At 40.5% G+C, this 14,852-nt stretch overlaps 1 protein-coding gene across 3 annotated transcripts in view; it reads left to right on the top strand.

Annotated features, from left to right (window-relative positions):
• Positions 1-14,852, top strand: part of ccser2a (coiled-coil serine-rich protein 2a) — a 736,576-nt gene that overhangs the window by 78,402 nt on the left and 643,322 nt on the right. For all 3 annotated transcript variants that reach the window (XR_011889642.1, XM_072282572.1, XM_072282573.1), the window contains exon 3: positions 9,679-11,168. Coding sequence is in view for 2 of the 3 variants with exons in the window: in XM_072282572.1 (XP_072138673.1) it covers positions 9,716-11,168 (1,453 nt within the window). In the remaining variant the exon portion in view is untranslated. The remainder of the gene's footprint in view (positions 1-9,678; positions 11,169-14,852) is intronic.

Genomic DNA, 14,852 nt, shown 5'->3' with positions numbered 1-14,852 from the left:
GGTGGTTGCCAAGGTTTTGGCAATCTCTTGCACCTGGAGAACACTTTTAGGCTTTCAGTCGTGTACTAATCATTGGGTTCAGCATTTCTTAAGAATACTGAGTTTATTCCAGATTTATATTGCACCAAATTCATCTGTATTAATTTTTTTTTCGAAGTATGGAAACATGTCTGACTGTAGCAAAGCTGGTATTGCTGACCATATGCAATTGTCCTCAAATTGTGTAGCGTATGGAAATTTTGGGGAATAGTTAAATATTTGCCACGTAGCCTTTTGGTCTGGCATGTCATATTGATGTGACTGTATAAAGAGGAAAGATTTCGTTACTCAGAGGGAGTTAGTTAGAAAGTAGTTTTTTGACTATTATGTAATTTTATGGAAGCCATTACTGATGGTAGCGTTTTCATTTTGGATTTAATGTAATTTCAATTCCTGATCTGCTGTGATTGGACTTCATCTTGTTGTCGGATTTATAGATAAGTAATATAAACACAGTATGTCCTTGCCTCTAAATTATAAAACTAGTGCTGCAGCTGAAATGTAAGTTGGAAGCTCAGTGTGCAGCAGTTAATCTTTTGAGTTTTTTATTGTTCTAGTGCACAGCTAGCTTGTACACTTGCTGCTTATTTCTTGCCAACGTTTTGAACACAAACACACACAACTAACATTATTTGAAAACTGTTCGCTGTCAGGAAGGTGTAGTGTTTGATGGCCATACAAAGTACACACGACTGATGCTAGTTAGAAATTGTTCAGCAACAGTCTGCTGCCCCAGACTGTGTATGTCCCAAATAAACAAAGAAATCTCAACTATTTTGTCAATTTGCTTTTGTCCTTTAAGAGTTGTCCCAAATGGTTTCCCCAGTTAACTGATGGCCTAATTAACCAGAATCCACTGTATTTGATAATTTCATTGTAAATACCTCCTGTATTTCATAAAGTGGCCACTGTGTGTATGGGATCTTCTGCTGATGTAACCCATCCATTTCAAGGTTCAATGTGTTGTACATTTAGATGTGTTCTTCTGCACCTTACTGTTGTAATGTGTGGTTATTTAAGTTACTGTTGTTTTCCTGTCAACTTGAACCATTCTGGCATTCTCTTCGGATCTCATTAAAATATTTTTGGCCATAGAACTGCTGCTTACTGGATGTTTTTTTGTTTTTTGTACAATTTTTTGTAAACTCTACAGACTGTTGTGTGTGAAAATCCCAGGAGACTGGCAGTTTCTGAGATGCTTAGCACCAACAATCATTCCACGGTCAAAGTAACTTAGGTTGCATTTCTTCCCCATTCTGATGCTTGGTCTGAACAATTGAACCTCTTGGCCATGTCTGCATACTTTTATGCATTAAACTGCTGCCACATGATTGGCTGATTAGATATTTGCATTAACGAGCAGCTATACAGGTGCACCTAATAAAATACCCACTGAGTATAGGAATAGAGTGAGGTGGAGGATAAATGCATAGCTGAGGGATCGGAGCAGGGGTCAGGGATTCAGATTTCTGGATCATTGAGACCTGTTTTGGGGTGGGTGTGACCTGTACAAATAGGATGGGTTGCACTTGAATCTGAGGGGGACAAATATCCTGGCAGGGAGCTTTGCTAAGGCTGTTGGGGAGAGTTTAAACTAGAATTGCTGGGGGATGGGAACCGAACTGAAGAGATGGTGGAATAGGCTGTTGGCTCACAAATAGAGAAAGCTTGGAGACAGTGCGAGAGCAAGGATAGGCAGGTGACAGAGAAGGGATGTGCTCAGACCAATGGTTTGAGATGTGTCTATTTTAGTGCAAGAAGCATCATGAACAAAGCGGATGAGCTTAGAGCGTGGATCAGTACTTGGAACTATGATGTGGCCATTATAGAGACTTGGATGGCTCAGGGCAGGAATGGTTACTTCGAGTGCCAGGCTTTAGATGTTTCAGAAAGGACAGGGAAGGAAGCAAAAGAGGTGGGGGTGTGGCACTGCTGATCAGAGATTGGGTCACAGTTGCAGAAAAGGAGGAAGTCATGGAGGGATTGTCTACTGAGTCTCTGTGGGTGGAAGTTAGAAACAGAACAGGGTCAATAACTATACTGGGTGTTTTTTTATAGACCACCCATTAGTAACAGGGACATCGAGGAACAGATAGGGAGACAGATTCTGGAAAGGTGTAATAATAACAGGGTTGTCATGGTGGGAGATTCTAATTTCCCAAATATCGATTGGCATGTCCCTAGAGTGAGGGGTTTTAATGGGGTGGAGTTTGTTAGATGTGTTCAGGAAGGTTTCCTGACACAATGTGTAGATAAACCTATAAGAGGAGAGGCTGTACTTGATCTAGTATTGGGAAATGAACCTAGTCAGGTATCACAAACAAGCAACACACATAAAAGTTGCTGGTGAACGCAGCAGGCCAGGCAGCACCTCTTCCCAGAGATGCTGCCTGGCCTGCTGCGTTCACCAGCAACTTTTATGTGTGTTGCTAGTCAGGTATCAGGTCTCTCAGTGGAAGAACATTTTGGAGATGGTGATCACAATTCTATTTACTTTACCTGGAGAGGGATAGGAGTAGACAAGTTAAGAAAGCGTTTAATTAAAGTAAGGGGAAATATGAAGCTATCAGGCAGGAACTTGGAAGCAGGCAGGAACAGGGAAAGGATGGTAGGATACAGGAACCTTGGTGTACAAAGGTTGTTGAAAATCTACCCAAGAAGAAAAGAAAAAAGCTTACGGGAAGGTTCAAAAAACTAGATAATGATAGAGGTCTACAAAATTAAAAGGTTAGCAGGAAAGAGCTTAAGAATGAAATTAGAAGAGCCAGAAGGGGCCATGAGAAGGCCTTGGCGAGCAGGATTAAGAAAAAACCCCAAGGCATTCTACAAGTATGTGAAGAGCAAGAGGATAAGATGTGAGAGAATAGGACCAATCAAGTGTGACAGTGGAGAAGTGTATATGGAACTGGAGGAGATAGCAGAGATACTTAATGAATATTTTGCTTCAGTATTCACTATGGAAAAGGATCTTGGCGATTGTAGGGATGACTTGCAGCGGATTGAAAAGCTTGAGCATATAGACATTAAGAAAGAGGATGTGCAGGAACATTTGGAAAGCATCAAGTTGGATTAGTCTCTGGGGTCAGATGAGATGTACCCCAGGCTACTGTGGGAGGTGAGGGAGGAGATTGCTGATTCTCTGGCAGTGATCTTTACATTATCAATGGGGTTGGGAGAGGTTCCGGAGGATTGGGGGGGGGGGGGGTTGCAGATGTTGTTCCCTTATTCAAGAAAGGGAGTAGAGATAGTCCTAGAAATTATAGACCAGTGAGTCTTACTTCAGTTGTTGGTAAGTTGATGGTAAAGATCCTGAGAGGCAGGATTTATGAACATTTGGAGAGGCATAATATGATTAGGAATAGTCAGCATGGCTTTGTCAAAGGCAGGTCTTATCTTGCGAGCCTGTTTGAATTTTTTGAAGATGTGACTAAACACATTGATGAAGGTAGAGAAGTAGATGTAATGTATATGGATTTCAGCAAGGCATTTGATAAGGTACCCCATGGAAGGCTTATTGAGAAAGTAAGGAGGCATGGGATTCAAGAGGACCTTGCTTTGTGGATCCTGAATTGGCTTGCTCACAGAAGGCAAAGAGTGGTTGTAGACGCATCATATTCTGCATGGAGATCAGTGACCAGTGGTGTGCCTCAGGGATCTGTTCTGGGACCCCTTCCCTTCGTGATTTTTATAATGACCTGGATGAGGAAGTGGAGGGATGGGTTAGTAAATCTGCTGATGACACAAAGGTTGGGGGTGTTGTGGATAGTGTGGAGGGCTGTCAGAGGTTACAGTGGGACATTGATAGGATGCAAAACTTGGCTGAGAAGTGGTAGATGGAGTTCAACCCAGATAAGTGTGAGGTGGTTTATTTTGGTAGGTCAAATATGATGGCAGAATATAGTATTAATGGTAAAACTCTTGGTAGTGTGGAGTCCAAGTCCATAGGACACTCAAAAGCTGCTGTGAAGGCTGACTGTGTGATTAAGAAGGCATATGGTGCATTAGCCTTCATCAACCGTGGGATTCAGTTTCAGAGCCGAGAGGTAATGTTACTGATATATAGAACCCGGATCAGACCCCACTTAGAGTACTGTGCTCAGTTCTGGTCACCTCACTACAGGAAGAAGGTGGTAACTGTAGAAAGGGTGCAGAGGAGATTTTCAAGGATGTTGCCTGGATTGGGGAGCATGCCTTATGAGAACTGGTTGAGTGAACTCACCCTTTTCTCCTTGGAGCAGCGTTGGATGAGGGGTGACCTGATTGAGGTGTATAAGATGATGAGAGGCATTGATTGTGTGGATAGGCAGCACCTTTTTCCCAGGGCTAAAATGGCTAACATGAGAGGGCACAGTTTTAATGTGCTTGGAAGTAGGTATAGAGGAGATATTAGGGGTAAGTTTTTTTACGCAGAGAGTGGTGAGTGTGTGGAATGGGCTGCCAGCAACGGTGGTGAAGGCAGATATGATAGGGCCTTTTAAGAGACTCCTGGATAGGTACATGGAGCTTTGAAAAATAGAGGGCTATGGATGACTTAAGGTAATTTCCAAAGTAATTACACATTCGGCACAGCATTGTGGGTTTAAGGGTCTGTATTGTGCTGTAGGTTTTCTATGTTTCTATGAGTGTATGTAGATTCGATTAATTTGCTTTTGCCACAACAAATTGGTATGATTAAATCCTGGCAGATTTTAAGTGGTATGCTCCCTGCGTGCTGTAGAGGGTTAGTTACTCTAGAGTTTATTTTGCTATAGTTTTTGGGGTAAAATTAGCAATCTCTCTCCACGTATTCCAAATAAAATACTGACAACTTCGTTAAAATGTTTTGGAAGTTGTTGGGGCAAGTCATTTCTACAGAGACAGAAATGCCATTTGACTTATTTACCAACCTATCCACTTTTGTTGTCAGTTTCAGGGTGCCATGGGGTTGTACCCCAAGATTTTTGTGATCTGAGTTTTAGTGTTCAATCTAACTGCCTACAGATACAGACTTGTAGGAGTTCTGCTTTGGGAGGTATCTCTCATAGAAAAGATGTTAAGGCACAAGTTATCTTGTTCCTGTAAATTAAGTCTAGAAACCATACAGTACATGCTCATCATGGAGCAACATGTAAAATGCTTGAGAAACTCAGCAGGTCAGGCAGAATCTATGAAGGGAAATGGACAGTCTATATTTTGGGTTGAGACCCTTCGTTAGGAGTTTGGATTCTTTGAAAATACTGCAGATCCTCTTTAGGTCAGGTATGCCTGATAACAAACATTCCACACTTGCCATTGAGCTTGTGGGAGACTGCTGGGTTGAATTTACTTGTTGCTGTGAGGCTGCAGGCATCTGCCAGATGGAAGAGGGGCATTTCTCTGAGCCTCATCTCCCCCACTCCACTACGTAACAATCGAGGGCTGGTTTAAGCTGAGCAGTCTCAGTCACTCTTACTGTGAGACCACCTTGCTCTCTTCTTACAACTGTTTTTGTGATTCTGTCCCACACATTATTATTGTTCATTCCAATTTAGAAACAATTCAGGTATGAACAGTTCTCAGGAACAGAGCTCTTTTGTAACCTGGGGACTACCTGTGGTAAATAGAAGCAGCAACTTGCTGTTTCACCCATTCCATGCTTCGGAAGGAGCATAGCTAATATTTCAACAAGGTGCTACCTGCCAGCACTAATCTGACTTCCCTTGATCTTATCAGTTTCTTTAAACATACTCAGCAAAAAGCCCCTACATTTTGGTGAAGACTGTTCCCAATTGCCTTCCTTACCTCCTGTAGTTGATTCATTACACCCCCTTCCTTCCCTATCACATTCCACCATCTGTAGCTCTTTGTCACCTCATTGCTTTGCAGCATCTGTTGCTATTTCTACTGTCCCTTCCTCCATCTGTCTATCACCCTTCTTCACCTTGATCTACCTTTCACTTGTTACTTCTTGCTCCACCCTATCTTTCATTTTTTTATGCTGGCTAGTTTCCCTCTGTCTCTTAGTCCAGATGAAGTTTTAATCCAAAAATATCAGCTCTCATTACCTTCCATGGATGCTGCTGACTTCCTCCAGCATTTTGCATATTGATCCAGATTCCATTCTGAGGGTCATTATCGTGCAATATTAACCCTACAGATGCTCCCTAACCTTTCATCTACAGCATTTTCTGTTTCATTTCATATTTTTATCATATGCAACTTAATGTTTATGCATCTGCTTAGGTGGGTAAATGCTGAGATGTTTCCTTGCAAACACATCTTGAACTAGGAGCATGCTTTCATTATCTTTGTACAAATAATGGGTCATAAATGTTAGGAATTTATTTCAAGGCTTATGAACTCTTGAGTTATAGAATTCAAGCAAGGCTGAAATAGATACATTCTTGATTTTTAGTGGTTTCAAGGTTTATGGGGGAGGCGGTCAGGCAAAAGTGGATTTGAAGCAAAGATCAGGTCATCCATGACACTAGCTACAAAGTAGGCTTAAAGAGCAGTTACTGTATCCAGTGTTGTCGGTGTGGCCTCCTGTATATTGGTGAGACCTGCCATAGATTGGGGAACTGCTTCGCCAAGGACCTACACTCCAACCACCAGAAATAACGGTCTCTCCCTGTGGCCACCCATTTTAATTCCACTTCCTATTCCCATTCCGACATGTCAATCCATAGCCTCTTCTGCTATGGTGGTGAGGCTACACTCAGGTTGGAAGAGCAGCATCTTTTATTTTGTTTGGATAGCCTCCAACTTGATGGCATGAACACAGATTTCTCGAACTTCTGGTAATGGCCCCCCCAATTCTCTTCCTTCACCATTCCCATCCTCTTTCCCCACTCCTTGCCTGCCCTTCACCTTCCTCTGGTGCTGCACCCCCTTTTCTTTCTTCCATGGCCTTCTGTTCTCTCATCAGATTCCCCTTTCTCCAGCTCTGTATTTCTTTCAGCAACCAACTTCCTAACTCTTTATTTCACCCCCCCCCCCCCGGTTTTACCTATCAGCTTGTGTTTCTCCCTCTTCTCCCCCCCCCCCCCCCCATCTTCTAGCTATTGACTCCTCATCTTCTTTTCTCCAGTCCAGATGCAGGGTCTTAGCCCAAAACATCGACTGTACTCGTTTCCATCGATGCTGCCTGACCTGCTGAGATCCTCCAACTTTTTGTGTGTGTTGCTTGGATTTCCAGCATCTGCAGATTTTCTCGTTTGTTGAAAGAGCAGTTATACTTATTTGTGTTTATATTTATGAACTTCTCAGAACAGCATTGGATGGACATTAATGCAACTTTGGTCTTAGTGGCTTCATCCTGAAAACAAAACAATTTTATTGTTCAACAGCATAAAGTCTTGAGCAGTTCTCCTTCTGGTTTTCACTGGAGATTATTAATTTAACATTTAAAATTACGAAAACCTCAACATGGGCTGCTCTGAATTGAGTTATGCAGAACCATGAAGGTCCAGCTGGCTTTGTTTTTTGTGCCCTTACAGAGTCCTACAGCACAGAAAGCATGCTATTCTGCCAACTTAGTCCATGTCGAACTATTACTTTGCTGAGTCTCATCAACCTGGACCTGTACTCCTTCCATACCCCTCCATTCCATGTGTATCCAAATTTCTCCTGAAGTTTCTTTTTATTAGTATGTCATACTTCTTACTTTGGAAATGGCTATCTTTTGTGGTTAAGTCTAATAAGGTATATTCGTATCTCTGACTTCGGATGGGAGTAACTGTAGCTTAATTCTATTCACCCAAGACACTGAAGACACCTCTGTTGTTACTCATTTATGGTAGTTGATGCCATCTTTGGTATTTGTTTGTGAAGAAGCTGCCTTCACTGCATAGAATAATTGAAGTAATGCACATATTTTATATAGACTGACATTGTCACATATGACTGACTACACAAGTTGTCAAGGTAATGTATGAACAGAAATTTAGGTAACTTTTTAGAAATTTAGATTTATTATGTATGGATTCTACTACCACTTGACCAAAGTAAAACCAAATTGATTTTAATATCTATGTAGTTGTTAACCTTAAGTATTTTGAAGTCAATAAGATTCTATATATTCAGGAGTACATATTGATAGATTTCCAATTATCTGTTTTAATCTCAGTTTTTGAATGTACTTCAAGTTTACATCGTTATATTGTGTACTTCAAGTTTACATCAGCGGTCCCCAACCACCGGGCCGCAGAGCATGCGCTACCGGGCCGCGAGGAAGCAATATGATTTGGTCAGCTGCACCTGTCCTCATTCCCTGTCACGGCCACTGATCAGTCATTACGCATGAGAGGTCATGACCCGCGCGTCATCTGTGTCAGGGCGGGAAGGTGATCAACTCCTCGAGCTTGCAAATGACGACGGGCTGAAAAGTATGTTTGACATAACATCTCTGTCGGCATTTTGGATCAAAGTCAAGGCTAAATATCCTGAGATAGCCATGAAAGCACTGAAAACGTTGCTTTCATTTCCAACATTTTTCTGCGAAGCGGAGTTTTCTGCAATGAATGCAACGAAAACTAAACTGCGGAATAGACCGGACATAAGGAACCCCCTTCGAGTATCGATGTCTCCCATCACCCCTCAATAGGACGGTGTTGTTGCAGGGAAACAAGCCCAGGGCTCCCACTGATTCAGCGATATTGGTGTGTTGCAATGATTTTATATATTCATACGGGGAAAATATGTGCTGTGCGTTTAATATCCAAATATTACTTAAAATGTTATGATGCTATTGACTTATAAGTGACCTATATAACCATATAACAATTACAGCATGGAAACAGGCCATCTCAGCCCTTCTAGTCCGTGCCGAACGCTACTCTCACCTAGTCCCACCGACCTGCACTCAGCCCATAACCCTCCATTCCTTTCCTGTCCATATACCTATCCAATTTTTCTTTAAATGATCATATCGAACCTGCTTCTGCCATTTCTACTGGAAGTTCGTTCAACACTTCAAGCTCCCCTGATAATAGACTTATCATTATATCCATGCGAGGAAAATATGCGCTGTATGTTTAATATTCAATTCGTTAGATAAACCCTTTTAGAAACAAAATTGAGTGTATTACCAACTGATCACCTATATTCCGGTAGTGATTAACACCCACCCCCACGAACCGAATCGCCAAAAAGGATTTGCTGGGGGGGGGGGGGGGGCGGGTGGAATCGGCAGGTTACGATGCGCATGTGCAAGGCTTCATGGTCATTGTAGTCTTCTGGGTAAACAACGTATTTGACTGCTACTCTTGTTTGTTGGCAACCCTACCCACCGCCCCCCCCCCCCGGTCGGGCGGTCCGCAAGAATATTGTCAATATTAAACCGGTCTGCAGTGCAAAAAAGGGTTGGGGACCCCTGGTTTACATCATTACCACAGTGAATTTCGAGTTTGCAATACATGTGATTCTTGTATAAGTTAAAGTAACTGGAACTAAAAAGTTCAATTGGAGTACTATGAACTGCAAAAATATTTTATAATAGATTATGTATTTTTTCATTTGTGTTTTTAACACGTGGGACAGAATTATGTTTCACAAAACTAGCAGTTAGTGTAATCATTATTAGGAAAACTGGGTTTAATTGTGGAATGTTATTCTCTGATGGGGTGAAGGAGATGTGTTTAAAATGTATTATTGAATTTATTCAATTTGTTTGCTTTGTAGATTGCAAGAACTGTGAACCGGAAGTGTCTGCCAGCTAATGGAAGGAAAAACACCGAGCAAATCTGCCTCTGTTTCGAGATTGCCTAAGTTTGGCGGTGGAACATCTAAATTAAGTGAGATTCTTCTTCAACCTGAATCAAATGGAGCCTGTGTTCGCAGTGTCAGTGCTTCCAGCAGTTCAAACTTTGATACCAAGCAGAATGGAACTGGTCGTTCAGGTGCCTTTTCTTTCAACTGGAAGAAGTCTGGTAAAACTAAAGGTGGTGGACAAAGAGCAAAGGACCCAGTTAGTTCCTTGTCTTGTTCTGTTATGAATGAAGCACATGCTAAAGTTGAGAGAAATTTTTATTCTAAAGTTCCTCTTATCAAAGATCACGCAGACTTGGGTTTTAAGACTAAATCTACTGCAGCATCCAGCCATCAAAAGAAGCATCAATTTGTACCTTGTGTAAAAGAAAATAAAATGCTTGTCACTAGCTCAACTCATTCCTCGAAAGGAAACCATGGTAAATTACAGGGAAAGTCATTCACAACATCTCATATTTCAAGGTCCCAGTCATTTGGTCAGTTTCGTAAGACAGCTTTAAAGATGTCTGATCAAGAAGAGAGTTTCTCTGCATCAAGCAGTTCAAAAGGAAGTCTTAACCAATCTACAGAAAGCTTGAAGAACTTATTGGAAGAGAACATTGTTAGGTCACAGAGCTTTTCATATTCCACACAAAGTAACTCCTGTAGTTCTGATGTAATACCAAGATCTTTGTCCTTTTCAAAGGCTGCAGATGTTTCTAGACCTTGTCTGAAGCAGCAAATGAGGATAAGTCTTCCCTTGAAATCAAACACTTATCGCTATGGCAGTGCAAGGGGTACAGATAGCCCAAGCACCAGTGAATCACTTAGTAAAAGCGCTTCCAGTAGACCATGCTTAAAAGTACCATCATCTGCTTTGAAAAAGTCTCAGCTTCCGACCTGCCTCACATCTTCATTTTATACTGCTACTTCTGCTTCTAAAATGACTCAGTCTTCATTAACTAAATGTAATAGGTTGACTGCTTCAGGAACAGGAAGCAATATAAATTCAGTATCTGACACCATAAAAGAAACAGATGGAATTCCAACTATTGTTGAAAATAACTCAAATAATGTAAATGTAAATATTGAATACATTGCTGATAACACATTAAACAGTAATGCTATAGGTGAGAAAGCTGATCTTGGAGCTACTGAAGAACTTCAACCATCTTCTGCAAAAGATATTGATGACCCAGAAGGAATGATCTCAATGTATTCCAACAGTGATATAATTAATAATAGCGAACAGTTAGCTAATTCTGGTACTGAGTCAATTGAAATTTTGGATAGCGATAATTCTATTTCCACAGAAATTCCTGATGATCTTTACATTCCTAATGAGGCCATGTCTTCAGAAGGATTAGAGGAAGTTCTAATTTCAACACATACAGGCACAGAATGGATGGATACTGGATTCTCTGGTATGTAAGCTATTACTATTAAATGGTGTATATACTGTATGTCTTTTCAGTAAATGAATAACTAACACAAGCATGCATGCAGTTTTTATATTAATATTTTCATTGGTAATTAAAAGTTAAATGCTATGTTGAAAGAATTAACTTTTTTTTTATTTGACACCTATGCAAAATGTGCTTTCGCTTTCTACCACTGTTCAAAATTTGATTCATCTTTAAATTAAGGACTTTATGCAGCCAGGACAACCTTTAAACTTGTAGCAAAGAGTTTTGCAAGTATGTTGTTTTCATTTACTTTTCAATACTTTGCATTTTAGTCAGGAAATTTAATTCAATAATAAGGGTCATAACTTTATTTAGAAAGGCATAGGAATGTTACTGAGTCTCAGTGTATGATGGTGTTGAAATAACCTGTTATTGGAATGATGTGAAGTGTGCCTGCTAAGATAAATCAGTGGAGTCTATAACTGCTCATTCCTTGACGGTTCAAGCAGTACTTGTTCCAAGTTTTTTTTAATGGTTAAAGCTGATAATTAAACGAATTAGGTTTTTTTTGTAACTAAGGACTGTTAAGAATGGATAACCTAATATATGTTAACTTCAAGTAATAAGTGCAGGTGACCTCTGCATTACAGCCGTTCAGGTTACAGAAATTTGCTCTTTCAGAATTCACAAATTGGTATTTGAAAGTCTAAGATGCAGAGTAAAATTTGCTCTCATTCACGTAAAATGTAAAAAAAAACTTTTTTTCATATACTGAAAATGTAGTTTTAAGTTACAAAAATTGTGATGAGCCTTATTCTCTAGGTAGCAATAATATTGCCACTTGTGTTGCTGATGCTTTTGGAAAACTAGATATGAGTCAAGTTACATGATTATTGTGATGTGTGTGTACCAGATTTTGCATGAATTCCCAGTACTAATATTCAATATCATCGTTGCATGTGTTTTGTACCTTGGGAGGTACAACATTTAAATTTTAAGTTTTGATAGCAAGATATGTACCTAATGTATGAGCAATGTATGTCATGGTCATGTGGGTATATTACTTGCATCAAGTCCTTGGGGAAACCAGTACTAGAAACATAGAAACATAGGAAATAGGTGCAGGAGTAGGCCATTTGGCCCTTCGAGCCTGCACCGCCATTCAGTATGATCATGGCTGATCATCCAACTCAGAACCCTGTACCTGCTTTCTCTTCATACCCCCGATCCCTTTAGCCACAAGGGCCATATCTAACTCCCTCTTAAATATAGCCAATGAACTGGCCTGAACTGTTTTCTGTGGCAGAGAATTCCACAGATTCACCACTCTGTGTGAAGAAGTTTTTCCTCATTTCGGTCCTAGAAGGCTTCCCCTTTATCCTTAAACTGTGATCCCTCGTTCTGGACTTCCCCAACATCGGGAACAATCTTCCTGCATCTAGCCTGTCCAATCCCTTTAGAATTTTATATGTTTCCATAAGATCCCCCCTCAATCTTCTGAATTCCAGCGAGTGTAAGCCTAGTCAATCCAGTCTTTCTTCATATTAAAGTCCTGCCATCCCAGGAGTCAATCTGGTGAACCTTCTTTGTACTCCCTCTATGGCAAGAATGTCTTTCCTCAGATTAGGGGACCAAAACTGCACACAATACTCCAGGTGTGGCCTCACCAAGGTCTTGTACAACTGCAGTAGAACCTCCCTGCTCCTATACTCGAATTCTCTTGCTATGAATGCCAACATACCATTCACCTTTTTCACCGCCTGCTGTACCTGCATGCCCACTTTCAATGACTGGTGTACAATGACGCCCAAGTCTCGTTGCAGCTCCCCTTTTCCTAATCGGCCACCATTCAGATGATAATCTGTTTTCCTGTTCTTGCCACCAAAGTGGATAACCTCACATTTATCCACATTAAATTGCATCTGCCATGAATTTGCCCGCTCACCTAACCTATCCAAGTCGCCCTGCATCCTCTTAGCATCCTCTCACAGCTAACACTGCCTCCCAGCTTCGTGTCATCCGCAAACTTGGAGATGCTGCATTTAATTCCCTCATCTAAATCATTAATATTTATTGTAAACAACTGGGGTCCCAGCACTGAGCCTTGTGGTACCCCACTGGTCACTGCCTGCCATTTTGAAAAGGTCCCGTTTATTCCCAATCTTTGCTTTCTGTCTGCTAACCAATTCTCTATCCACATCAATACCATAACCCCAATACTGTGTGCTTTAAGTTTGCACACTAATCTCCTGTGTGGGACCTTGTCAAAAGCCTTTTGAAAATCCAAATATACCATATCCACTGGTTCTCCCCTATCCACTCTACTAGTTATATCCTCAAAAAATTCTACAAGATTCGTCAGACCTGATTTTCCTTTCACAAATCCATGCTGACTTTGTCCAATGATTTCACTGCTTTCCAAATGTGCTGTTATCACATCTTTGATAACTGACTCTAGCATTTTCCCCACCACCGATGTCAGGCTAACCGGTCTATAATTCCCTGGTTTCTCTCTCCCTCCTTTTTTAAAAAGCGGTGTTACATTAGCCACCCTCCAATCCTCAGGAACTAATCCAGAATCTGAAGAGTTTTGAAAAATGGACAAACACAACTCAACAGAAAAAGGAATGGAGAAATTAAGGAAATAAGTCAGTAACATATAAATTGGGGCAATGGAGACTTCTTATAGAATTTAGACCTGAATAGAGGATTCAGAAAAGGCACTATTTACTTTTAAGATTCATAAAAACTTTGGTAACTACAGTACAGCCTTCTACTTTTAACAGTTTTATACTTATTATTTTTCTGTTAATATCGGCAATAGTAGGACCAGGAAAGACTTGATTCACCTACCCTGTTACAATAGGTGATAACTCTCTGGCAATTCCTTCACTTATTTATCCATGCCTTTCTCTATCTTTTCTGCTTCTGCAGATCAATTCAAGCATTCATTGTATCTGCCTGAAGTAGTCATATTTCAATTGACTGTGCAGTATGTATATCTTTAATTTTCTGCACTTCAAATATGAGATTACTGTTTGGAGTCCTTAAAGTTGAGTAGATCTTTCTAAATCTTCCAAAATAAATGGGCCTAAATTCTTCAAGTAGTCCTTCATTGCTTTTAAATTTTTAGCATGTTTTTTTCTGTTCATCATTTCCATCCCCCTTTCTAACAAACTTGTTTGTCCATTTTATGTTATTAACTCATCCATTTGTGTTTCTAATAATTTACCAAAATGAGTATTTTTATCGGCTGTTTTTTCTAATAAATAATATGGAGATTACTTTTAAAATTCATTTACAAGTCCTGGTGTTGCTGGCAAATTAGTATTTATTGTCTGACCCTGAAAGGCCTTGAAAAGATGGTGTACCTCACCTTAAAGTGTTTGCTTCTGATGAAGGAATTTGTGCAATTCATAGAGTAGGGATTGACAGGGTTTAGACCTGGGGGGGGTGCAGTTGGTGTTGCTAAGGGGGCAGTAGGGTGGGCACTTGGTAGCAAGGGGGTAGCTGAAAGATTGCAGACTTGATTTAGGAAATGAATTATTTATTATAAGCGTTTGATCCTCTGTGCCTCATAATTGATTACAATGATCACATAATCACCTCATCTATTGATAACCCCCAGCGTTCTCTTAGACTTTGTTCAAAGCAGGTTATAGTTAGCATTTTAAGAGAATCTGCTGTAAAGAAGTCATGTTA

Source organism: Mobula birostris, chromosome 18 (genome assembly GCF_030028105.1).
Source record: "Mobula birostris isolate sMobBir1 chromosome 18, sMobBir1.hap1, whole genome shotgun sequence".
Lineage (NCBI taxonomy): Eukaryota > Metazoa > Chordata > Chondrichthyes > Myliobatiformes > Myliobatidae > Mobula > Mobula birostris.
This window is presented reverse-complemented; position numbering and strand designations above follow the sequence as displayed.